The following is a 25770-nucleotide window of genomic DNA, read 5'->3' as shown; positions in this document are numbered from 1 at the left end:
AGTGACAAAAATAAATGAAATTCTGACTGCTATATGTACAGATAGGGATGTATACAGCTTCATAGGAACCCTATTCCCCAGAGAGCTATTTAAAGCGGGTTTTTGTGATTTAATTCAGGGGTTGTGTGTAAACATAAGCATGTGTCCATATAACCATGAGTTAGGTAGTAAATAAACAAGCATTGTGCCTTTGACCCATGCATGAACGTAAGGAGTGAACAGGTGACTACTTAATTCCGCTCGACTCAAACCAGCTTTCAGGCTCGTATTTTGAGAAAGGAATGTTTCACTTGCAGACTTCAGACTTTGGACCATACAATAATTAGGAAAATGTTTAATACCAACCCACCCTCTTTATTTAAGTAACTTCTTCAAGTATTTTTATATAGTGCAAAATATTGTTTTGCATTAGTACAATAGCTATGGGAATTCACAGTCAAAAAAAAATCTTAAAAGATTTCCAAAGTCAAACAAAAAAATTTTTAATACTGTATTTTTAGCAAGAACATTTTAACAAAGAATGTGTACTTTAACTTAATATGGTACAACAGAGAAACCATACTTAAAAGTTTCCATTATCTAACACTCTACTGCATATTCATTTTTTTCATCTTAAAAGACCAAAAGCCAAGCTGAACTGAGCATAAAAAAAAGCATCAATTATAATCCTCATATTACGTCAGCTATTAGGGTTTAGCTCACACTTTTGAATCGGTCATCTAATGAAAGGACAATTTTTACATCATTCTTTTAAAAAATGTACACACATTTCTTTTTAAAACGTAATATATATCGAGTATCTGCTTCAGTAAACAAAGCTTAATTTATAAACACAATCGAAACAGCTCCATGTTGAACAGTTTCAGTGATAAACTGGACTTGTATGATGTACAGCCAGTGAGGACCTTTGTGGCTTAAAATCATTGTGCCATTGCTATACAGTAATAGCTACCTCCTTAGAAAAAAAAAAGGGGGGGGGGAATAATTCCTGTATGTGCTTAAAAATACTAAAACTCCTTTCTATCTCCGGGGACCTAAAAATGATCTGTTGTAACAGGCTTGGTTTGGTATGGTAAGCTTGTAAAAAGTCTCAATATTTCTTAATGACAATACGGCAGTTTTCGATGCAGCAACAGTAAATTGCTCGAAATTGTCCTTCAAGTTTCATGCTACAAATCCTGTTCTTCACACAGTACTGAAGGCATCAAAGGTTGGAAGGGACGTTTTTCATGAACTATATAGTCTTCAAATAGTGATCATTATACATTTTTCAGCAATAGGTGTTTCCTTCAGTACATAATAGTGGGCTTGATGTATGTTCTGTTTTCTGGAGGGGAAAAAAAGAGACGGAAACAGGTCAATTATTACAGAGTTATACCCATTTTATAATTAATTGAAAGTTAGGTGGGTTTCCTTATTTGTTTGTGGACTTTTTTTCCTCAAGCCAAGCTACCAGTGCCATAAGCTTCCATCGCACGCGTCCGTTTTACGCTGGGAAAGAGCCACCTGATGACAAAGCCCTGCACAGCCCCGAGAGGTGACGGTCAGGCCCAGAAAGGAGCCGCTCTCGGGGCACGGCCGGCCTTCTAACCGGCGGGACGCGCCTGGGCACTCAGCCGGGCTGGAAACCACCAGCCGCCTTCCTACGCTGCTTGCCAGCCAGCATCTGCTGAGTAGAGGCTACAACTATCGTTATGTTCATTTCCTTCCTTTATGACAGTTGCTTTTTAATTGCACACTCATTTTCCTTCGTATTTTCCAGAGGCCAGCCTGCGTTGTATTGCATGCCTCCGTACGACAGGCCGAGCAACGTGGCACCAGCTTTACACCACACTGTTATTACAGGCACAAAACCTTCTAGGGAACAGCGTGTTAAAACAAAATTGCGTTGCATTTAAAAAAAAAGTAATAGAAGTCAAATCAATATCTGTTCTTGGGAAACTGTTCTTTCATTCATTCAGAAACCGCCACTTTTCTTCTGAAATTATTTTTCTTTATTTAGGGAAACAAGTAGAAAGCCACTTATTTCCTTCATGAAAGTATTCCTGGCTACAGTACCTATCAACTGTGATTTTTCACATTGAGCCCAGAGAAAAAAATAAATATTAAAATGCCCACAGAAACTAAAGCTAACAAGACTCCATATTCTTGTTCATTATACAATGAATCATGAATTCACCCAGCTAAACCCGCAAGTACTGATCTTGAAGATGATAGCAAAATGATAATGCTGAGAAGCATTTTGTATAACGTTGACATCCAGCCCATTACTGTTTTACATATGCCAATACCGAACGCTCGTAAGGCAGGAACAAGTATTGACCTGCTAACTGACACTGATCCTTGGAGCAATCGCAAAGTTTGCCACATTTCAATTTCAAAATGCATTTCAGCTATAATATGAGTGATTTATCATTTAGCAGTAGCTGTCAAAGCAACCTCCTAGATAAAACAAAAACATCTGGAACCATAAACAGAGGAGAGCAGTAGCTGAATTTTAATCCAAATCCGACATGTTCACTTCATTAGGAACAGGAAACAGATAATTAGTAATTGAATGTTTCATGGTTTTAAGGAGGCTCAGACTCTCCAAACAGAGATGATTTAATATGTATTTTGGATGTAAACAAGAATAAAGATCGGAAGAGCCAGGGACATAACATCTCCGGAGGAATGTTTGGGAGCATGGGAACCTCCGAGAGGTGAACAGAATTAGTTTCAGGCCTTTGGCTGATTAAAATTATTGTCTTAAACTTAGCGGGGCAACTAGTAAAGCCGGGGGGGGTGGGTAAGCAGGAACACAAATATTGAACACTGTGGGTTTTGTTGGGGTTTTTTTCCCCCTTTTTCTCCTTCCGATTATTAGGATGTTGCCCATGACTTCTTCCACAGCAGGCTGTAGGTGATCTAGCCTATACTAAGGTTGTACCACAAAAGGTAGCCGGGCAGACTCTGCAGCTCAGCGGGGCTGCCCTCAAAAAAAAATAATCACACGAGCAGCCTTCACAGGCAGTCCAAAAGGCTGAAATTCTGCCGGAGGGGCTTCTCCTGGGCCAGTAACACACCGGTCCTGCACAGAAGCAGCCGAAGCCGCGCGCCTGCCGGCGTCCGCTGCCCGCACCGCTGCGCTCTCTGAGGGCCTGGGCGCAGAGCCAGGCGAGCAACGCTAGCGTCCTGCCCAGCCCCCGGTACGGCGCGGGATTTCCAGCCGGGCGTCCTGCGGTAGGCCACGTCACACCAATGGAGGTCAGCGGGCCTGCGATACATCGGTCACTGCTTAAATGGCCACTGGGCATCAGCCGCATCTTTTGATCCACGTTTGATGCTTGGTATTTGTACAAAGGCAGTAAGCCAGAGACCACATCTGCGCGCACGATTACGGTGCTGCATTTGGCTACGAGGACCCTGGCTGCTAAGAAGAGGGGAGGAATCCAGACATGCTTTCAAGGAAGAGTTGATTTACAAAAGAAAAAGGCTCAGTAATATTGTTTTTTTTTTAAATTATTGACATTTTTATTGTATTTTAAAAATTGCATTTCAAACTAAGGTAAGAGGTGGCCATTAAGGGCAATGCAGGCTGATGGACCGGCTATTTAAACTTTGAAAGTTTTCCATTTTTTCCTTCCCATTCCCTTCACTTCTCAAGGGACGTTCAACGGCGGTATCTGGAATACCCGTAGGAGAGACAGTAAATGCCAAAGCTCAAGCGCAGCGCAGCGACCCAGGAGATGATAGTATTGATCAGGTAAACAGAAAGTGCAGAGTTAAATATTTCCGTTTTTATAAAGCTCTCAATTACTCTCCAGAAATTAAAATACTGTTTCGGTGCTGTGCAATAAGCTTAACTCCATGGCATTAACAACGTCACACAGCAACCACCTATGAGGAACTAAAGCGGTAGGAGCGTCTGTGCTACCACTTGCACATGAAAGACAATGCGATGTTGTCAAATTCATCTTTTTGAAAAATATTCACCATCTCCTCAGTGTAGCTGACTGCAAGCTACATACCGCTTCATAGCATTTTACTGTGTTATATAGCAAAGATTTGAATAAATCTGTGTGCAGTAAATGTATTCTTTTATTAGGTTTATCCCTTAATCAAATATTCATTTATGTGGGCTTCATTCTATTAAAAAATGAAATTATACAAAGGTGAGCAAAAGTGTAGATTTACAGTAGTTTAAAGCCTAATCTCATTCTCTAGGGGTAATATTGACAATATAAAAACTGTATAAATGATATTCCCTAACACTAAAATATGCTTATGAGCCCCCTGTGCATGTTATACTGCTTTACAACCTACAGTGAAATGCATGACTGGCTTAATAAGCAAGACATTTAGAAATGATTTTTTTCCCCCTTCACAATGGATAAGACAAGTAAAGATCTCACGATGTCTCAGGGAGCCAGAGCCTACGCTAATAATTGCAATTCCCCCTCGGGATGGTGGTGGCTTCCCCGAGTTGTTAGTCCAGGGCGTACATCCATCTCTTGTGCTCTCTTTTAGCAACGGTATCATCGTTTGTCTTTTTCTTTCAAGGTTTTAATGTGTGTATAAAGGACGAGTCCAAAAGCAGCAATTATCAACTGCATATTAAGTCACTTTTTTTTTTTCCTTCTTTTCCTTTTCAGCATCTCTGACTCTTCCGAATCCTCTGTGAGGCTGTTTGTAACGCCTTTCTTTTAAGTTAGTAATTCAGCTGTATTTCCATAAAAGGACTTTAAAACAGAACTTCCACGTGTACCCTCACAAGCCGCAGCGCAAATGGGAGGAGGAAGGTGGAGGAAGGCAACTTGGGATCTGCTACCTACTGAGACAACAAGGCTAAATTTGCTGCGTCAGTAAATTATTAATGCAATTTTAAAAATAAAACCCAGCACCATGTATCGCAGACTATGGGTAGCAGAGATGAAATAATGAACTGAAAATCCCACTTTGCCCGTTTTAGGCAGAGGAGGAGTTGGGAGAGCTGCTAAAATAACGGGTGGAGCTGCGATGTGGCTGGTTGTGCGGACAGAGGAGCAGCCGGAGGGAAGGGGGCAGCCACGGGCCGGACCCATGCCCTCTCGGGGCTTTGCACAACTCCTGTGTGACGGGCTGAATCAAAGCCCCTTACGTGATGCTGTGAGCATACCGGGCAGGAGCTGATCTCTCCAGCCGTCCTCGGGAACGTGAACCGAGTCAGCGTTTCAGCGAGATCAGAGCCAAGCTGAGCTTTGGATGCAGGGGCACATGGAACATATAATGCCATAACACTAAATCTAACCTACAAGGCTGGGGCTAATGAGTTTGAATCAGTCTCTTCCTTTGGGGGTGTGTGTGGGGGTGGGTGTGTGCGGGGTGTGTGTGTTGGAACTCAGAGAACAGTTTGCGTTAGCTTCTGCTGGGGATGAAATCCCAGGAAAAAAACTTTCCCTAAACCTGTTGGCAAACAGGAGCGCTGACTGGCCTGGAAGGAGGCTGCATCCAGGCCCCTGCTAGTGGGGTAAGGACCGCAGCAATTACAGAAAACACAGAAAAGGATCCTTCGCTACCATAGGAAAAAAAGGAAAAAAAAAAAAAAAAAAAAGACCTGGTCTGCGGCCAGTTCTCGTGTTTTTGGGCTGGTCATTCAGCTGAATGGCAACCGTGAGTAAAACTGACCTCTTTGCCGGTTTGTTAGTTGTCCAGCAAAACTTTTCCTTTCCATTTATCTGTAATTATTTTCCAAACTGAGCAGTGAAAGAGAAAAAAAAATAGCATGCCATGAGCAGGGCATGGTTTCCTCTAGACTCACAGGAGACCGTAGACAATAAACGCTGCTTCTGAGAGCAGCAGCACTAACGAAGTTGGTTTGCTTTCTTTTCATCTCTCGCTCTTTCATATCGCCTCTTTTCCACCCCTGCAGATGTGCAGTCTCTGATGTCTAACGCTGCCTGAGCCGACGAGCCTCCCTCCGGGGGAGCGGTACCAGCCCTCCGGCAGGACCGTGGCACCGGACCCTCCCGTGCTGCTCACGCGCGGAGGTGCCTCGTTTGGGGTTTCTTCCCCGCTTCTTTTGTGCTTAGGACTACCGAGTCGCCTCTGTCAAATATTTCCACATCCGCGTTACTAGACCTAAAAACTTGTACAGAAAATAGGATTTCCAATGAGTAACAATAGGCAAGGACAAGAGTCTGTTCACTGAAAGCAAACTACGCAGGCACAGGATTGCCGCTGTCAGTGAGGGTAGACAGGGCGATAACGCAGTGGCTCCCGCTTAGGAAATATTCCAGCCTACTGACACTGAATTGTTGAATAAATGTTGCAGACCTTTGTAGGAACAGAACGGCACGGACCTCCACACTCAACAGCCTCCTGGGAGAACCTTTCCCCACCTTTTGTTTCCAGTAAATCACAAAATCTCACCCTCCTCCCTCCTGCGTGTCTCTGCGCGCTTACAGAGAGGTTCAGAAAACCCCTGCGTACCTAAAGCAGAAACAACCCGAAGGTCGGCGATGCCGTTGCTTTTGAAGCCCGCAGGCGAGCCACGCGTCACTCCGCGCCGCGATGCCGTGGCGAGTCGCTACCGAGGGCCCTTTTCTCGCCGCCAGCGGCGCGGGGCCGGCGCGCGCAGGGATGCGACAGGCCGGTGATCGCCCGCAAACCGCGAATGGGTTTTTTAGAAGCTCTGCGATGTGACGCAGCACAGAGTAACTGCAGAGGTTTAACGGTTCAGAGCATCCATAGCGGGACACACAGTAGGGAGAGAGCACGGCTTGGACGGGAGGAAGAAGAAAAGGCCTAAGGCTCAAACGAAGAAGGTAACGAAGAACTCACAAGAAAAATATCGGGCCTCTGTTTAGTTTAATCTCAAGAGTTTCTAATCACAGGGTTCTGGTCTTTCCCTGCATAGAATTATAAATATCTGAACATGTTTTTTTCAGTGAAAGCAAGACCAGGACAACAGCACTATAACTTCCAAGATGTTGAATTTGTCTCTTAGAACTGTAGACCCCTCTGAAATTCCATGGCGTGGTTGGTTTCAGCGGATTGCAGCATTTGAAGGTATAACTGGATATAGTAACAAAGTTGTGAAGCCCCTCAGAAACACTACCCCTCTCTTTCTCTGTCCCCCTTGCGCCCTGTTTACCATAGGCTGGATTTGAAAACTGACTGGCTATATCCGAATATTGAAAAAATTATAGCCCAGTTTTCTAAATAATAAAAACCAAAATATGTTCCAAACTTCCACAGTCTTTCATCTGTGGCAGACAGATAAAAAATCACAAGTTAGTCACAGTTAAGAGTTTTCGTGCTAAATCTCTGCTAGGCTATTTCACAAACGAAAGCAGCAGCAGCCCCGGGTCACCCTCCTGTTGCAGGCACCGTGAAGCACACGCCCGCTGAACCTCAGGAAAGTCCGTCTGCCTTTGCTGCCGCCTCCTTCTTGAAATTTAGAGTCTCTTATTTTTTGCAAATTGTTATCATCGAGTATCATGGTAACATCTATTTTTAAAAATTTTAAGATAACATTGCTTTGCTGATTGTTCCAATATCCCCTAACAATGAAATATAGTAACACAAAAGTTAACTAAGGTATAAACATGCAAAAGGAGAAGTCTCCCTGCGATCATAAAATGATGTTATTTTCTGTTCAGCAGTTCATGTTACTGCTGTTCATGCTAATTAATTAAAGGAGCTGTTGCTGTAATGTGCAAACAGGGAATCTGAGAAACTGAGAGGGCTTTTAGGTCTCGGAGTGAAGTTAAGTCAATCTGGGCGCGGGCAATCAAATGTAATGAAATCACTTGTCAGTGCTAAGCTTGCAAAAACTGTGAAGTTTGACTAGGGAGTAAAAGGATTATAATTAGATTTCCAATAGGATAATAACTAAATGGCAGAAAGCAGTAAAGAGAAAATATTACTTTGTTAGCTAATGGTGCTGCTGTTCGGTTTTAGTTTTTATCAGCACACTTGTAGTTGTGCTAATTTAATTTGCTTTTATCAGCAAAAAAGCACTACTCGAATGGTACTTGAATGTCATTTGCAAAAATCATTGATCTGAAGGTGCACTTAATGACACCCAGTATGTTTATTTTATGTGAAACGGAGATCGGTTGATAAAATGGTTGATGCACTGCCTTGCCGGCCCACAAGTGAGTTATGGAAGCAAGACCAGAAGGGTATCTCTGTGCATGCATCACCCTCTCCTGCACCACTCAGCTACGCGGGGGGCTTCACCGCTACAGCAACTATTACTTTTCTATTTTGTCAGCTAAAAAGCTTCTCTCAGATCAAGCTATGCTGGACCAGAAGATCAGGTGTACGGAGGATGGAGGTGTTAGACTGGAAAGTTCAAAAAAGTCTGAAGCCTCGTCTGCACAAAATCTCCGTCCGATTAATATACAAAGCATAGAGAAAATGAGTCGACTAAACGGAAAAGATTTATCATGCAGATCAGAATCCCAGTGTATGAACAGCTTGTGTTAATAAAATCATTTTAAGAAACGAGCATAAAATATGATATGACTTAATCACTGTGAAAGGTGGCTGTGCAGTATTTTTGCAACTTCCCTTTAAACCCTCTTAAGGAGATACTGGCAGTGAAACTAATTGAATTTCAAAGGAAAGGCACTGTGTGAATGATAGATTTCTGTCCAGCAGAGCTATTGACAACAGCAAAAGAAAGGTCTGCATTGATGCTAACGCTTTTTTCTGCGCAATAGAGAGAGATTTTGCAAGCTTGGAAACAGCTTTGTACTAGGGACACGTGTTTCGACCCTTCCTCCTCCCAGGGCCCAAAAAACAAAGGCAGCAAATGAAGGGGGCAATGAGGGAGCGCGCTCAAATTGTTAAAGACGCAGTGCAATAGTAGCTGTCAAGTGCAAAAATTGTAACCAACGGAAAAGAGAATAAAAAGATATTACGGTATCAGCATAACTGAAAGTGAAAGAGATGGTGCTACAGGACAGAAACACTTTGAAATCTAAACAAGCTCCATAGAGAGCTTTTCAGGAGCCGTTTTATCAGCTGAGAGCGCTTGGTGGAAGAACTGGCTAAAATCATCACACGTTTACATACGAACGGGATCACCACACTGCTACTGCCAGGGAAGTCAGCGAACGCTGTCACCCGTTGCTGTGGTGAAGCCAAGGGAGGCTTTGCCATCGAGGGTGTGTGGCAGGTTTACAACTCCCGTTGCACAGGTCACGTTCTGCTTTCACACAGGGGCACCAAGCCCACACATACTGGGCGCAGTGGCTACCCAGTTCTCCCCGTGTTCAGGCTTCTAGCCTGAACAAGCCTGCTAAAACTAAAGAATAATGGAGTTGGGATCAGATTTTAAAAACAAAAACAACAACAAAAAAACCACCCTGAATTAGAAGTCATAAAATCACAAGGTTTTCTTGAATATCAATAGACTTGAGGAAGTGTAGGAAAGTTCTCTTAATTCCGTCTAGTAAGTAAACGGTTGTTGGAAGTGGCTATGTATCACTTCCCCCACAGATATTTATAACAATTTTTGATGGGAAGACACATTTGAGCCAACTGTAACTTTTTTCCTTCAATTGAAAATCGAAATTAACCTCCCTTTTTTTACTAGATTTTGTCCAGATGCACCTTTGACTCTCAGTAGCTTTTTGGAAGAGCCCTGAGCACTCATCTCGGCAGGTATCATGAATCGATCATGAATGCTAGGAATAATTTGCTTGACAAATGTAAATACACGTGCCCCAAGCGCTTGTCCGATATTTTGACCATTTCTGGCAGTAACGATTTTCAAATCATAATAGTTAGAGCACAACTCTGATCACACGTGTACGCACACACGCACACATTCTATGTGTATAGATACACATTACAACAAAGCTGTGCTTCTCCTTCTTTGTAACACACAGCATATGAACCTAAAATCACAAAAAGAGACGGCAGTAAAAATATTTGAAAGCTTTCCTGTACAGATGACAGATGGACAACAGATGCATACCAGAGGTATGCAAAGTCAAGCCTGTGACAGTTCAGAAATGCTAGAAGTTATGTTTGCATCTATAACTGTACTGCAGTCCTCCTTCCATCTACACAGAAGGGGACTGTCTTTACTTACTTCAAGATGCGTTATTTTTTGCACATGACCGTTACATGATTCAGTAGAAAGGGTGGGAGAGCCCTAAGAAGCAGCAGTTATATTGAAACAGGCAGCTGTCTGCAGGCTGCTACGGTAGCCAGTGCAGGACTGAGTGGTGCGTAATGAATGTGGTGCAGGATTGAGAAAAAGGCTGATTTTATAGAAAAATCAACAGCACAAACCTGAACTTTCTCCAAAGTCAGGGAATTTCTATGTTCAAATTGCTCAGACCAAAGTTTATCACAGGTGACTACGGATTTTCTGCGTGCTTCAGATAGGCTTCCAGTGGTAATGGAAATAACCCTTAGGTTGTCTCCATCTCAGCTCCCCTAAACGGTGATGACACAACTCCCTGACTTCACAGGCCTACAGCCCGAGTGCATTTGCTATTCTTTGGGAAGCACTCAGACCAGACGTGAATGATCTGTATTTACAGTCACTGAACAGTGGGGAAAATGGGGCACTGCATTACTGCTCATAACATGAACATGACTTCCCTTTTTCATGTATTTCTTGGAAAACACCTATGATCTTGATAGGAAGGTAAGGATCAGAGGTAAAATATTTAATAAAGATAAATAATATGTAACATCACTTTTAAACTAGGCTCATATATCTGATGGCTAAACATGAGTTTCCCACACCTCTATTTAAACAAATTTAACTTCTGGTCTTGTAAAGCACTGATCTTTCAAGGGTTTTCTATAACGAACAGGAAAACAAAATGAAGTTGCGCAATTTGCTTTTATCTTAAAGCAGGAAAACAGAGACAAAAACTATTCTTGCATTTCATTTGATTTTTAATGTGGCTCACGACAAACATGCATGTGATGGGACGTGGTACATACTGCACCTTGCATTGCTGCACTGTCATGTTGGGTTCCGTTGTGTTCTATTTCCATATCTGGGATTCCAGCATCTGAAAGACGTGACACCGAAGATTAATGCATTCCCCTTTGTCCTTCACTCATGCATCTTTAGGAAAATATTTATAGCAAACTAGGGTGATCTCCAAGTTACATGGCCTTGCATAAAACATTTGGTCTTCATAGAATTGATTCAGCAGTAAAATGTTTCCAAAATGTGCAAACATTACTGGTCTCAGTGAATTATTTTTAATGCGCTTCACATTTGTCTGACAATCAGGTAATAACCAACACGTGATATTAATATGTCTGTAAAATTCTCTTGGAGAATGGGGGCATCTGACATACGAAAAACAGAAGTCGAAACCAAACTGTGGTAGCACTGAACCGCGCTGACCCTCCTCACCATATACCTGTAAGGTACAGAACTAAAGCACGTAGGCGACGCCAGCCAACACGTTTGCGTACGTGTACGGATCAGCTTGTGCGACTGCATGTCACAGATCCGGGCTGTGCAAACCGCACTTAAAGACTCCGCTCAGGGCATTGCAAGCATGTGTTATCACCCGCACCAAAATTGCGTATGTGGTATCATGTGACACACCTCCAGATTTCCGAGAGGAGCTTTCCAAAACGGACTGTGCTCTTTTTAACAAGTGGAGAAAGAGTCTCGTAACGATATGCACTTTTGAACTATTTAATTTCACACTGATAATACTTCGGTATGCACAGTCCTTCGGGGTGGGGGCGGGGGCTCAAACACCCCGGGGTGTTACGATAACAGATGCCATTATCCACCTTGTGCCAACAAGGATTAGCATGAAGGGTATGTGATTTGAATCCATGGCACCTCAGATCCTGGAGAAACATCTGCTTGCCTTATAATACAGTACTTAGAAATTACAGCAAGAAAAAAACCCCACACCTGAGAGGGGGCTGCGCATACAGTTTTGAAGTTTGGCCTGGAGAAGCCTGTTCCGGACTTTGTCAAACAGAGGATAAGCGCACCATCGCTTCCTCACATCACTTTAGTTGGAGTGCCAGTAGCTACCGCAGAGATGACGCTTTGCTGGTCACCCTACAGCCTGACTGGACTCGATGTCGAAGCAGGGCAACCCATTCAAGTGTCATCCATACCCAGAAGAGTAATATCAGTAGTACCTTAGCAATATATGTGTAAATGAAATATCTGTGATGTATGCATATATAGCCCTATAAATATATATGCGCAAATAAATAGTATTTTCATGTATACAATTTTTTCTTATAAAATTACAAGTGGCTGCTATTAGACAGGGTTTCCCTTATTCAGGTCCCTGTTTTGACAGAAAGTTCAGGGCACTGATCTATTAATCCAAAAAAGTTCTTCATTTTCAAACCTTTTAGAGTACGTGTTGTATATACCTGAAATGACAAAGTCATCTGTAACTAATAACAGCATCTGTTAAATGAGACAGACCGTCAGAGTTAAATTAAAAATATTCAGAATAGCCCTTCACATTTTGTTGTCATAAAATTGTACCTGCAATTAAATCGTGGATTAAGATGCTAATGAGCTACCTGATTTGCATATGCAATCAGATTAGCATGTAAATATCAGCTTCTTGCAGGCACTAACATATATATGACTACCTGAGCGTGCCTGCAAATCAAAACGTTAGCAGCCAGGCCCACAATAGCAGATGTAAAGATCTGTTAATCACATTGCTGGCGTGTTGGTACCCTTTAATTTGCGGCTTCCAGAACTGCTGAGTGCTCCTAACTGTGGTGCGAGCAGCAGGTGCTTACCAGCAATGGCAGGATCTGGGTGAAGGACCTCACAGAGCACCAGGACGTTAGGTTTTTTCCTGACATTCATCTCAAGGTGCTGGCTGTGTCTGTGGGATCTGATCTGGGCATTTTTCTGACCCAGTGGAGAAGGTGGAAAAGGTTTCTGCTGGCTCTGTCCACCCACTCTCCCTTGGGTCGCTGTCCCTTACCACGGTGCAACTGCAAGCTGTATATCCATGCCTGAATCACCACCACTCACTGTCAGTACATCAGAAAAGCCAGCCGGTTCCTGGTTACAGTGATATGCTGGACTATAAAAGCCATCAGATGAGAATGCCACTGAAAGATGTTGTGCTCGTACTTAAAGAGTTTATATCTCTCAGGTGCTCTAGATAAATCACGACTCGCAGTCCATTGCAGAGTGTTGCGATGGCAGTTCATGCAGACAGGCTTGCCCTAACTTTAAAAAACAGTTCGGGTAGCCCTCGCTAAGAACTCAAGGGAAGCTAAACTCATTATTTTTACTCAGCAGTTCAGGCAGTTTTTGCAGCCTGCTGACGTTATGATGGCTCAGTTGCTAGCGGCGCCCAAAGTAGGCAGCACAAAGTTAATGTAAAGACTACACGCCATACAAATGCAGCAGAGACTGCATCTGCTTCACGAGCCTCTGCAGAGACGTCGGGGTAGGGACTCACAGATTAAACCTTCACCTACAGAACCTGAAATTAATTAAAACTCAATGAGGTCCACTCTTAAAGATTCAAACCAAAGCTATAAACTGGTCAGAACCACATTAAGCAGGAGAGGCCAATCCTCCCACTACCCAAAACATAATCACCCTTTTCGGGAGACTAACTGACTTGCTTTTGTTTCACAAGACTATTGGGGAAGTATTCAAAGCCTAGTCAGCTCTGAAAGCTGAGACATATTTAACAAACTGAATAGGTCCTGAGGCTGAGCAAACTTCAGCCAAACGGCTTTTAAAATGAAGCTCAGCAGTTCTAAAAATGAATCTGCTGGGAGAAGAGTTCAGAGAACCTTATAGGAACCAAATTTCACATTGTCTTAGCTGGCACTGTAACAGATTTCTCTGGTAATATATTCAGCATTTCTTGTCATGTCTGTGTAAACTGCTCTGTCTGTTTCTCTAGTTGCTAATTCATGACCCAGAGCACATGGCCTGAAATAGATTTTTAATTATTTCAGGAAAGGATTGTGGTTTTTTATTCTGGAATTTGCTTTGTGCATCATCTCACTTTTTTTTTTTTTCACTCAATTAAACATAATTTTAAGCTGACTGTGAAAGGCCAACTAAGACATTACCATTTAACATCCTGAGACCGTCACCTGATGTGGCCTGTTTAAGCGCCTGTTCCACTTGTTCTCTTCTCTTTGATTCAAATTCCAAAGCTTCCTGCAATTTTCTCTTTGCCTTTTTTTCTTTCTTCAAGCGTTTCTGAATTGTTGCTGAAATGTAAATATATTGTAAGAATGGCTGTTAAAGCACAATTAATATATAATGGAGACAGTGAAAGAGTTTATGTTCAATGTTCAAGGGCCCAGTTCTAGCTCAAAAACAAACAAAAAAAATCTGGCATGAATCTGTTATAAAAACACAAAAAACCCAAGCCATATCCTGGAGTGAAACAATGAACAATCTGAAAGGGCCTTAGATCTTGTTAAAGATCTTAAATCTTATTCTCACTCTGGAACAGTCCCATGGATTTAAGTCTCCTGACCAGAACATAAGAGTCTCAGAGCCAGCCCGGTGGGTCACGTTACACAGACTTCACCAGTTTGGACTAAAGTCCAGCTAAAATTCTGCAGTTTGGTTGAGGAGATCATTGGCTTAAACTAATTTCTAGGAACAGTAGCAATGTAAATCCTCAAAATTAAATAAATCTCTCACCCTTCATTCTAAGCTTTTCCCTTAATGCTGAGAATTATATTGCACCCTCCTCCTCCAGTAGTTTTATCTGGAAAGATAATCCAAACACACTGGTTATGCCTCCCCCGACCACTCCTCACGGATGAAGGAAGTCTTCTGAACGTGTCAGAGACTCGGTTTTAGTTATGTTTTCTAACATTAAAAGGAAATGAGATTTATTTCTGCAGGCGAGCTGTCGGTGTGCAGTGCTGGCCAATCCGCAATGTCAGTAGCAATGGTGTACAGAGTGAAACCCCATGGAATCAGGTGGTGATTTTCTTGGTAAAAATGGGAGCAGCAGTTGGGGGAATTCTGAAGCAGAATAGCTGAAATAACAAGAACCACTGCCCCAGAGAGGAGCCAGGTGTAAGGCTGTGGAGAAGCTGGGCTAACTGGGTGTGTACTCTAATGAAAGAGCGTAGAGAAGGGGTAGGTACTGAGTAACATGAGTACTTTTGCACTTCATCACTAGGGGGAGAAAAAAGTGGAAAAGCCAAAGAAAGGAGAAACAAAAAAGCACTGGGTGTATATTGAGAATCTCTGACAGAAATTAAAAGGGAGCTTCCCAGGTAGGAAGCAGGATAAAAACAAGCTTATAACACTGGTGAGTAAATCAAGTACATCCTCTCGGTTAGCAATTTCTCCTTCTAACTGAAGCACTCTATAAAACGCTGTTAGCAGCTGCCTGTTTGGACTTCGAACAGGTAACGATGCACTAATACACTGCTCCTCTACAGCTCTGCATGAGATCTCAACGCATTTCACGGTCATCTCATCTTCTCCCTTTTATAGATGCAAAGTGGAAACAGTGCCTTGACAAACATCATCCACAGGCCATTGGTACAGCCAGGTAAGATTTGGCAGAAAACAGAAGTATTCCTGATTAATCTCAGCCTTAAACCCAACTATAAATAAAGGTAAAACTATAACTAGAGAACTGTATAGTATTAATTGTAGCCAGATGATCAATGTCTTCATCAGGAACTGCTGACATTGGCTATGATTGTATTCCCTCACCTATATAAATTCAAGCAATAAAACGCATCTTTTAAGCCTTTTTCCTTTCAAACCCTGAATCTTTATCCCATAATTAACCTTATTTTTCACCAGCACCAGGTTACCATTACTTAGGCCAGAACTACATCTAAAATATCCACCTCTGCCAACAACCACCCTGTGCTCCTGCTGGCTAACAGACTGTCCTTATTATCCTTATTAAACTATCTTTAGTGGGCTCTTACACTTGTTTTTTCACCAGCGCTGCAAGAAGACTCTCTTGCATCTCTTCTTTGTATGACCTGCACCTCCTTCCCTGGTTTAAACTGCTCGGAGGGTCTCTGGAGCCCGCCCCCCCCCCCACTTCTGCTCAGTGTACCCTGCAGCCAGAAAACGCTCTGCTCCTGGGCACAACTTTTGCTCCAGGAAATCTGCCATCAGCTGGCACGTCTGACTGGCATGAGGAAGACTGGCTGCACCGGAGGCTGATGCCCACGTACTTTCTCGAACCAGCGGGAGAACATTCTTAGCAAGCTCTGGAAGGGGTCAAAGACCATTTCCGCAGCATATCCCCGCTCATAGGAAAGCGCTCCATTCCTACAACCCATTGCAGCTTGTGCAGAGGATGGAAGAATGCTTTTGCGTCGTGCTGATGCTGCTTCAGTTCACACGTGAAGTCAAATTCCACAGGGATTTCTTAATCCCATGGATTCTTTACAGCAACAAACAAATGGAGAAACAATGGCACTAGGAAACAGAGGTAACACTAATAGGCTAAAAAGAATTTGAGCTTGATCTTAAGTGCCCTGTTAAAATTACCATCTATTTTAGAGTCAAGTTTGCTAGTACATTCCGGCAAATGTTGCTCACCATTTGTTAAAATGGAAGTTGAATTTATGCAAGCAGTGTTTTGCAATCCCTTTTATTTATTTGCTTCTCCTCATATTAGATACCTGTGAGTTTCAAATCACAAAATACTTCTATAAAATTCACTAAAAAAATTTGGAAAGATTCTGGGAAAATCCACAGTATTTGCATAACAGTTTGTGGCCACTTGTTCACCTGAATTCTTATTGATTTTTACAGATCTTTCCCAATTTGTGAATGCTGCAGTCAGGGGAAATAAGGAGGATACCATTACAGAGGAAATCTCCAAGAGACTTAATAAATTATGAATCCCAAAATGTGATCTGTACAACATAACTTTGCAAAACTGAGCAACCCGTGTGAAAAAGCCCATCTTGGCTTTCTATGATAATAAAGAAGTGCATGTGGTGATGACCTGAAAGACAAACAATTCTGAGGATATCGATTATTGGTGAAATTCTCTTTTAAGCCAAAAGCCAACAAAGTCTGCGAATGGCTTAAGGTTTTTGTTGACTTAAATGCGGCTCAGGGGGTGCATAGCATGCCGTCTGCCTACATGGCGATAAGCCTGGTTTCACAGAAATACAGCAGTCCCACCCACACTTAGACTGGGGGGCTGCAACGTTTCCGAGTGCCCACTGCTATTTAACAACTTCAGCAGTATTTACCGACCCTTCACAACTCGCCTTCGAAGTGCCTGTCCTTGCTGCCTCTTACTGAGGCCTCCTGCTGCAGACAGCTCTGTTCTACACACCTAATTTCAATTCAAAGTGTGCAGGAAGATAGTACTTGGCACCTACATTTTTGGTCTTATCTAGTTTTATCTTTCTGATTTCATGGATGTAATCTAGAAGTAGCTTTTGGCACATAAAGTACTATTCCTCTCCTTTAGATGCAGATTTGAATTTTAAAAAGAACACTGCCTTCTTTGGAATATCTCAGCGAAAAATTCAGATTTACCAATTTAATTGCCTATTACTATCAAAAGCTTCTAAACAGTCATGGTCTTGTCTTAGAAGGCCCCATATGGGGAATGCTGTTGTATCTCACTCTCCCGATGGGAAAAAAAAATATCTAGGGTTATTTGCTTCAGATCTTGCACTTGGGTAGACAACTTCTAATGTGGGCCACAGAAGTAGTAAGGTAATGAAAAAAAAATCAGCTAAATACCCCGAATTACAGACGAATATTTCTCACAGTAAGACTGATCTTCAATGCTGGGAGGATAATAGCAGAAAACAAAAGAAATTAAACTGTCAAATGAAGAAATCGGGCTGGGAATACACAGGCGGAGTGGTAATAATACATGTGAAAGCCATGAAACTGAATCAGCTTTGCTCCACAGAACCAGCCAAAACTCTCTGCGGCCAGTTGCCCTCCAGGAAATAATCCTTCAGTCACTGTTCTGTCTGCTTACAGAAAAGTGTGCTTCATTCTGGTTTTATTAAATTTAAATCTTTCATTACCAGTGCTAGTCCAGTGCTGCATTACACTGAAGTATGAATGTCAGTTAACTCCGAGTCCTCAATAGCTCCAGCTGGAAATGCCAAAGGGTTATACATTTAATAGATATCTAAACTCCATTTTTCATTCACTCACCTCTGCTTTGCAGCTCAGCTGTGAGTTGCCTTTCCAAGCTCTCTCTTAGTTCTCTCTCTCTACAAAGCTCCATCTTTAACTCTTTCTTTTCCTGCTGTATCTGCTTTTCCTGGACTCTCGCATTGTCCACAGCCACCTTCAGCAGGCCCTAAAACACACACAAACGTAAGATCTGAAAATACCAGTTTGTTTCAGCAGTGACAAAATTCATCCATTTGTTTCTTTTACACCCTCCAGGAAAACAGAAAAATTAAAAGCAGGAACCTATAGACCTGGAATGCAACTGGGCATCTGAGGTAGCTAAATGTTATATATGAGCAGTTTTGTGGCATGGAATCATTCAGCACAGCTTGTGCTAACTCATCCTACTGATGTGGTTTATTACAAACGGAGTGCCACATCATTGCTGACCTCGGTCAACTGCAGGGAGAAGCAAAGGAGGAATAATGAGACTGGTGAATTTTAATATGACTGTTATTGCCAACTATTCAGTCAAATAGACAACCCTTTCATGATCGACCATGCCAGAGAGTGGAAACGTAGGCATTACATTAAATAAAAGAAATCAGAATTTCAGATACAAAATAGTTTCTAAAACTTTTTAAAGAGATTGAAAAAGAAACACATTTTATCCATCATGACATAGCCTGGCCCTATAGAGAATAATTTACCTGAATGTTGGTTAATAGTGTTTCTACTGATGAAAGACCATCAGCAAAAAGAAATGGCGCCGGAAATCCAGGAGGCAAGGCCTGTCCAGCCAGTTGGACTTTATCTAAGGTTGGTTTCATTATTGGAATGGCAATTTGGACCTCTTCTGTAAAGATAGGTTTAAAAGCAACATCAGAAAGCATTGGAAATGTAGGTAAATGTAATTTCTAGAAACTAGCATCCTGCTTACCTGGAAGTCAAAATACAAGTGCATTAGTAAAAATGACATGGTTTCAGTCTTTGGGCAGCTGCGGTTGTTGCTAAGGTAAGTTTGCAAAATAGTACAGACAATAATAAATATACTGAAGACTGTAACATACCTGGAACATAGACTATTATAGCTCAAATTCTAGAGAATTATAACAGTATTACGCAGTGCATTAAACCTGAACGACCTTTCTTCATTCTACCACGTTTGCCACTCTGATGTGCATTTTTTGCTGCTATAACCTTGATAAAATCCTAATCAAGACACGTAGCACATCTCTTCACTCCTTTAACGTTATCCTCCCCATACTCAGCAGCAAATAATCTCCACTGAGTCACCCCCTCCTGCTTAGCTAGCGCCAACTCCACGCTGCCAGTGAAGTGCCAGCGCGGGTTTGCTTAACAAGCGCCTTGCTACGGTCAGCCTTTCTAGTCAGAGGCAGCAGCCCAACTGCTTTGCCGAGTTCTCTCTGCCGGAGGTGTGAGAGGAGCGGGCGCGCGGGCACGGGGCCTCGCGCCTGCGACTGGCCGCACCGCGCTAGGCTGATGCGTCTCTTACAGACTGTAGAATCGGGACCCGGTAGCTTCCCCTTCACGCGCTGTTTCACATAGATCATGTTGTTACAGATCAAGCTGTGCACAGGCAGTGGAAACGTGTAGCCAGAAAGAAACAATGACATTAGTAATTATTTTTCAAAAATCCTTTAAATTTTGTGATGAATCAGTATTACCACCGATGAGCTCACATTTTGGAACAGGATAGTTCAGATTTTAGAGTAGTAAATATATCTCCTTCTCTCAGATCCCTATGAGTATTTCTTCCCCATGTGTTCATTCTAAACATCAAGTTAATTGCTGAAAACCAGAGAATTAAAATCTGCTAGCAGTCTTTAAAGCCAAACTCTGTACGTTTCTTTTTCTCTGAAATGTTAAAAAAATATTTTTGTGTAACATTGCAGGGAAAACCCGTCTATACATACTACATTCCTGCACTTGCAGAAATCACGAAGAATATCTTCTCGGCGATTGCATTTTAGTAAAGCTTGCAACTAATGTATTGGCCGTAAGTTCATGATGCACGTGTTTTCTAAGGGCAACTGCACAGCCAGCCCTGATAGTTTCATTTGTCAAGTGTCTTGGTCATATGGAAGCCACGATCTGCATTTAGACCGTGCCATATTCGAAAGGCCCCCTTCTCCCACCTCTCATTAAAAAAAACCAACCCACTTCAGAAAGAATCTGACGACAACGATAAGCCACGGCGTCTCTACGGCAGTACTACTCCAGGAGCACATATAGAGCAGCAAGCACTTTTTGCTGTGTTTCTAAAACACACTGACTGACAATGAACCCCAAGCATTAGCAGTTTTAGGGTATTATTTGAAATCTGTTTAGGGAGTATTCTGTCCTCACTGTGCGAGCTCATTAAGCAGAACATCTTTATAATGATTCTTCCGAACTAGCAACAACAAAAGCCAGTAACCTCTGCGCATCTTCATGGCTATCATTTTAGGGCGGTGTTCATGTAATTTAAACGATCCTTTAAAAAAAACACACCAACCCTGGATAACATACTCAGACCGTGGAGATCGTGCTGTTTCAGACACACCATTTCTCATATTTAAATATACCACCGGCAGAGCTTTTAAAACAAAGTGATTAGTAGTTGTGTATGATGCCACACAGAAATACTACCTAAGCCACGGAGTCACAAAAGACTAAACAGAAATGGCATTTGAAGAAGAAAGTAACACATGAAGTATGCATAACAAAACCACAGCCTCTTTAAAATCTCTAGAAATCTCTACTATTCTACTATTTGGAGATGAAAGTAATAACATTAAATTGGCCGAAAGGAAAATTACTATTGACTGCGAAGACAGGTTGCATGGTCTATGGTTTGTAATGTTACTGTACAGCAGATTGAAGTTTCAAAATAGTATTACTCTTCTTTAAAGAGATAGACACAGCTAAATTAGGTGCTGCTTGCTGCAGTGAGGATCAAATGCAAAAAGAATCATATTTCATCAGACCTAGTCAGCACCAGGAAAATAAATAGAAATATAAGAGGTATGCAGGCAATGATTCATTTTGATAATCTGGCCCAAGAGAGACACATAGAGACAGCACACAGATCTAAGCTTCTACCAAAAGACAAATAGGACACAGAGGGTGGGAATTGGGATGACAGTGTAGCAGAGGTCACATCGATTTTCAGCAGCAGTTTTCACACAGATGAGATAACCCTGGACTCTATTTGGCCCATTGTTCATATCCTACCTGTCCCAGAAGCAATAAATTTCCAAGTCCCAGAAAAAGGGCAGTAAAGAAGAAGGATTCTACTTATGACTTCTTATGATTAAGTTTTTGTGCTAACCAAACATGCTTTGCAGACCAAGGTCACATTGCATGTTAAAGTCTGTAATAGCTGAAAACTAGAAGAAGCATATTATGTTTTAGTGTATATGGGTGGAAACTGTCAAACCATTCATCATCTTTTTTTTTTTTCTGATTGAAATCACACTCTGCAAAGATGAATGATAAATGCATTAGAAATCTATTTCAATCTTGTAATAGGTCTTCACATCTGAATGGTGTCTACATCTTGCCCGTATTCTGAATAAGTGCACAGTTAGGCAGAAATTTATTAGCCAGGCTGGAGAAATCATAATTGGTAAAGTGATTAAACATGGCACGTGTTGGAAGCGCTTTTTGTGGATTGTTTCAAATGCATCTCTTAAACAGGAAAAAAAAAAAAAAAAAAGATGTTGATTTAAGCATTTTCGTTTTAAAGAACACTAAAAATAAATGCTAAAAGCTGTAGTCACACATACAGTACAACAGAATACGCACGAAATAAAGCTAGGACAACTACAATCTAACCAAGGACACAAACAACCTTTCTATTTATTGAAGCAAAGTGGGAACTACTTTTATCGAGCTTGTTTGTTAAACCTGCCATGCTTTATAACAGCATTCAGGAACCCATTTAGAGTGCAGTCCTTTCATTTTAATTTCTAGCTGGCATCCAGATGAATAGACAAAAGCAAGAATTAAATTGCAGAGAAAAGAAATACACAGCAAACACTAACAGTGAATGGAATATTATCCCAGGAAAGTACACGGAAATCTGCTAGAAAGTTTCTTGTTCTTAATTCAATATACTGAAGGATTTCATCTTCTGCCTTCTGCCTAAGTTGCAGAAATAGAGACTGGAAAATGAAGCATCAACCTATGGACTAAACGCAGCCCTGGGAACACGAGTAATGCGAATTGCTCCCTGCATGATGGTGCACAGCCCAGACCAACAGGCAGTTTGTATTTGCCAGCTGCTCTATGTTCTTTCAGAAGGCGTGTTTTTAAATCCATCATTCACATACCTGATACACCTGACACGTCACACCCCTCTCGAAACACGGTAGAACTATCAAAGCTACAGTTTACATATTGCCTGGATATAATCTACATATTGTTAGATATTGTTAGACCACCACGTTATTTCTTCACATATGCTTCGAAACTTTTTCTGTCTGGAGCTGGATAAGCATTATACGTAAACCTCACCTCAAATAGCTTATAGAATATAACTCATGCATGAAATAAATATGTGGCATATGGAGAAGAGAGTGACAATTTATATGAAATTTAGAGTTATTAATCTCCTAGTTACTAACCAAGACATTTGATCTCAAAGCCTCCAGCCAGCATTAATAAGACAGTTTTGAACACAGGTGGCAGCCGGGTCACTCCTTTTCCCTGCCTGTGGCATACAATTTAGAAACCTAAGGACTAAAATGGTTTACTGCAATTCTAATTCTTTGAGCTTCATATCTGAGTGATAGGGATTACATTTAATGGTCCATAGTTACAAAAGAACAGCCTAGACACTCTAATGGACCTTTCTGACCTTTAATAAAATAAAACAGAGGATCTGCAACACCAGCGGAGTTGTATGTGCTACTCATCCCTGAAAACAATCTGCTACATTTTTATCTGAAATAGCGTTATTTGCCCAAAATTCCTACAGAATCATCCAAACCAATACGTCTTTATTGTGGCAAGGGGTCCCTTGACTTCCACTTGTATATCTACTTCACAACAACAGTCATAGGCACTGGTGACCAGACATGGGTATTTTGAACAGAATTAGGGCCCAGATTCTAATTTCTGACTGCAAAAAGCAGTTTTCCAAGAAAGTGAGAGACTTCTTATTTTGATTTAAGCCTTGGCAACTTCTGAGTTGCTTAACTAGAAACTAGTAGAATTTTTTTTTCTTTCACAGTAAGGTAAGTATGAAAAACCTGTAATCTGAAGCATTGTTTATTTCAAATATTTTGTATCCGTAAGTCTGCAAGGACAGGGTTATCTGTCTTCAGTGTCTTATTAACTCTGAAAATCCTCCATAAACCTCTGCCTGCCTTTTTCTCCCTCACTCATTGCTTCTCTGCCAGGAGCTGAGCACTCACGTTCATCAGTGAGAGAAGAGATACCTCCTCCTAACCTGGCACCAATCAGACTTAGAAATTTACTGCTTTAACCTTGCGATTCAGGTGCCAAATTTAAAGTCACTGCTGTTTTTCTTAATTACAGTCCCTGAATGAACAGGGTCAATGAATGCAATTGGGGAGTAGCTGATTAATCCAGTGCACTAGCTTTAAATCAGGCTTTATTTCATTTTCACATGATTGATACCACTTGATAGCACACGAGCATTTTTCACTACTGAGCTTTGCCATAAAAAAACTTCACTTTAAAAATAGGATCTAATCATTATATATACATTTCCAGGCTGCCTTAAAAGCTTTTGGAAACTATCGCATAACAGTAACATCAACTATGCTCTGCTTCGCGGTACCCACGTGCAAGCTGGTTCTCGCCTATGCGCTCTGAAATCGGTTGATTTTGTCCTGAAGAAGCGTTTAATAAAACCTTTTCATTTATTTCAACACAGGGGGAAGATGTAGATAGACCATGTCTGTTACATTTAGAGCAATGTGCTGGCTTAGGAAAAACAGAGTATCTGGGGTAGTAAAGAACGAGAAAGCAAACCGTGCAAGCAACGCATTCACCAGCTTTCCACAGACCTGTTCCCAGGAACGACGAAGGTGTGTTTTCCTGAAGGACGTGGTAAAGCAGGCACTTAGTGTTTGAACAGGACAAGGAGGCAAAAAGCAGAGAAATGAAAATTTCAGTAGAAAAGGCTGAAATTACAGTTTACAAATTGTCTTTATCTGTGCAGCCTTGATCAAGAGGTGTGTAATTATACAGCTCTGACATTTTCATCAATGTACTCTCATTAATAACACAGAAAATTATACCTATTTATAACTTCAACATATTTACAATGTACTCTGATGCTCACACAGCACTGACGGTAAAAACACCTGAAAATATTTTATTAATTCAAACCTTAAAAAAAAGGACCTGAGGTAGATGAGATACTAGGTTTGCAATAATAAAAAATGAAATCGAGAAGTGCAGTAAATCACTAGCCAGACACCAGAGCTGAAGTGTTTCACCGCAAGTAACTTCAGTCTAAAATCCAATGCGTACAGATTAAGAAAAACAAATACAGCTGATGTCACCTGGTTAAATTCTGTTCATTAAGGAGAACCAGAGGTACAATTAAGGCTCCTAATAAATATATAAAAAGCCTTCAGAAATGTTACGTTTATGTTCACAACAATTACGTAGAATTTATAGTTTGTCTCTGCTGTTATTATACCTGCTTTCTCCTATGAGCTGCTCCTCAGGCAGGTTTTGGTAATCTGGATTCCACAACATTTAAAGTTGTTTTGTGCTTTAAGTTGCTTCTTAATCTACGTAGAAGCTGAAGTACTATTGATGGATCGATAGTATCGATCGATCGATATCAAAGTACTACAATCAATCTACATCTTCCATACGGCAATTTAAAGTGACTAGTTACTTCCAGCTAGTAATAGTACCTTGTCATCCCTCACACCGACAGGAAGCATTTTCTCTTTTCTCTGTTGTCAGTAGAAATAATGTGAACTATTCAATAAAAGGCTAGTAATAAAATTAAATTACTGTGGCGTGGAAGAAAGGACGAAAATGAAACAAAATAAACAAAATCCTCCTCAAGGCCATTATCAAGAGGTCATAAAATTTCTCTCAGCTAAGTCTCCTATTAACATTCACAAAGGTTTTTTTGTGGTGATTTTTAAGCATCACTGCAGTCTGACTGTTCTACTGAGATTTTAAACTGTCAGATGAGGATGGGTAGGAGGAACTTGCCAAAAAAAAAAAAATTCTTCAATTTTCTTGGCGGATTCAGCTTTTCCCTATTAATGTTGAGATTATTTCTTCAACTATTTTATTGCAAATATTTATGACTCCATATGGAACAACAGATGTTGAAGGGAAGGGATAGCAGAAAAGACTTCATTTTCAGCAATTACCCTGCTACTTGTTGTCATACTGTAGGTGTTCTTAGTGCATCTATTTTACATACCACCCTGTCCTTTCACACACTGCAAAAATGTCAGTTTGGATAATTAATGTAATAACTTTAGTCCAAATCGTTTCCACTATATTCATTTATGAAAAAAAAAAAAAGAAATAGGACAACAGAAGGAAGAAATCAGGAAGGAAGGGGGAAGGTAGGAATTGCTTTCTCAGTCCTTCTGGAATATCTGATCAGGAGTCCGTTTCTTGCAAAGCTGCATTAGGTCCTTAATACAAAATCTTTCCCGTTTTTCCTTTGGGATGGATCC

At 41.3% G+C, this 25770-nt stretch overlaps 1 protein-coding gene across 2 annotated transcripts in view; it reads right to left on the bottom strand.

Annotated features, from left to right (window-relative positions):
* Nucleotides 1-457: 457 nt before the first annotated feature.
* The window catches only part of DACH2 (dachshund family transcription factor 2), a 311180-nt gene continuing 285867 nt past the window's right edge, over nt 458-25770 (bottom strand). The window contains exons 8-12 of one of the 2 annotated variants that reach the window (XM_064462886.1): nt 18787-18932; nt 18116-18263; nt 14074-14193; nt 10944-11009; nt 458-1327 (exon numbers count right to left, since the gene is read on the bottom strand). In XM_064462886.1, the coding sequence (XP_064318956.1) occupies nt 1290-1327; nt 10944-11009; nt 14074-14193; nt 18116-18263; nt 18787-18932 (518 nt within the window). In that variant the 3' untranslated portion in view covers nt 458-1289. Of the gene's footprint in view, nt 1328-10943; nt 11010-14049; nt 14194-18115; nt 18264-18786; nt 18933-25770 lie in introns of both variants that reach the window. The other variant, XM_064462884.1, reaches the window with a different exon arrangement.

This window comes from Phalacrocorax carbo, chromosome 11 (assembly GCF_963921805.1).
Source record: "Phalacrocorax carbo chromosome 11, bPhaCar2.1, whole genome shotgun sequence".
NCBI classification, from domain to species: domain Eukaryota; kingdom Metazoa; phylum Chordata; class Aves; order Suliformes; family Phalacrocoracidae; genus Phalacrocorax; species Phalacrocorax carbo.
Note: the sequence above shows the minus strand (reverse complement) of the source record. Positions and strands in the feature narration are given on the sequence as shown.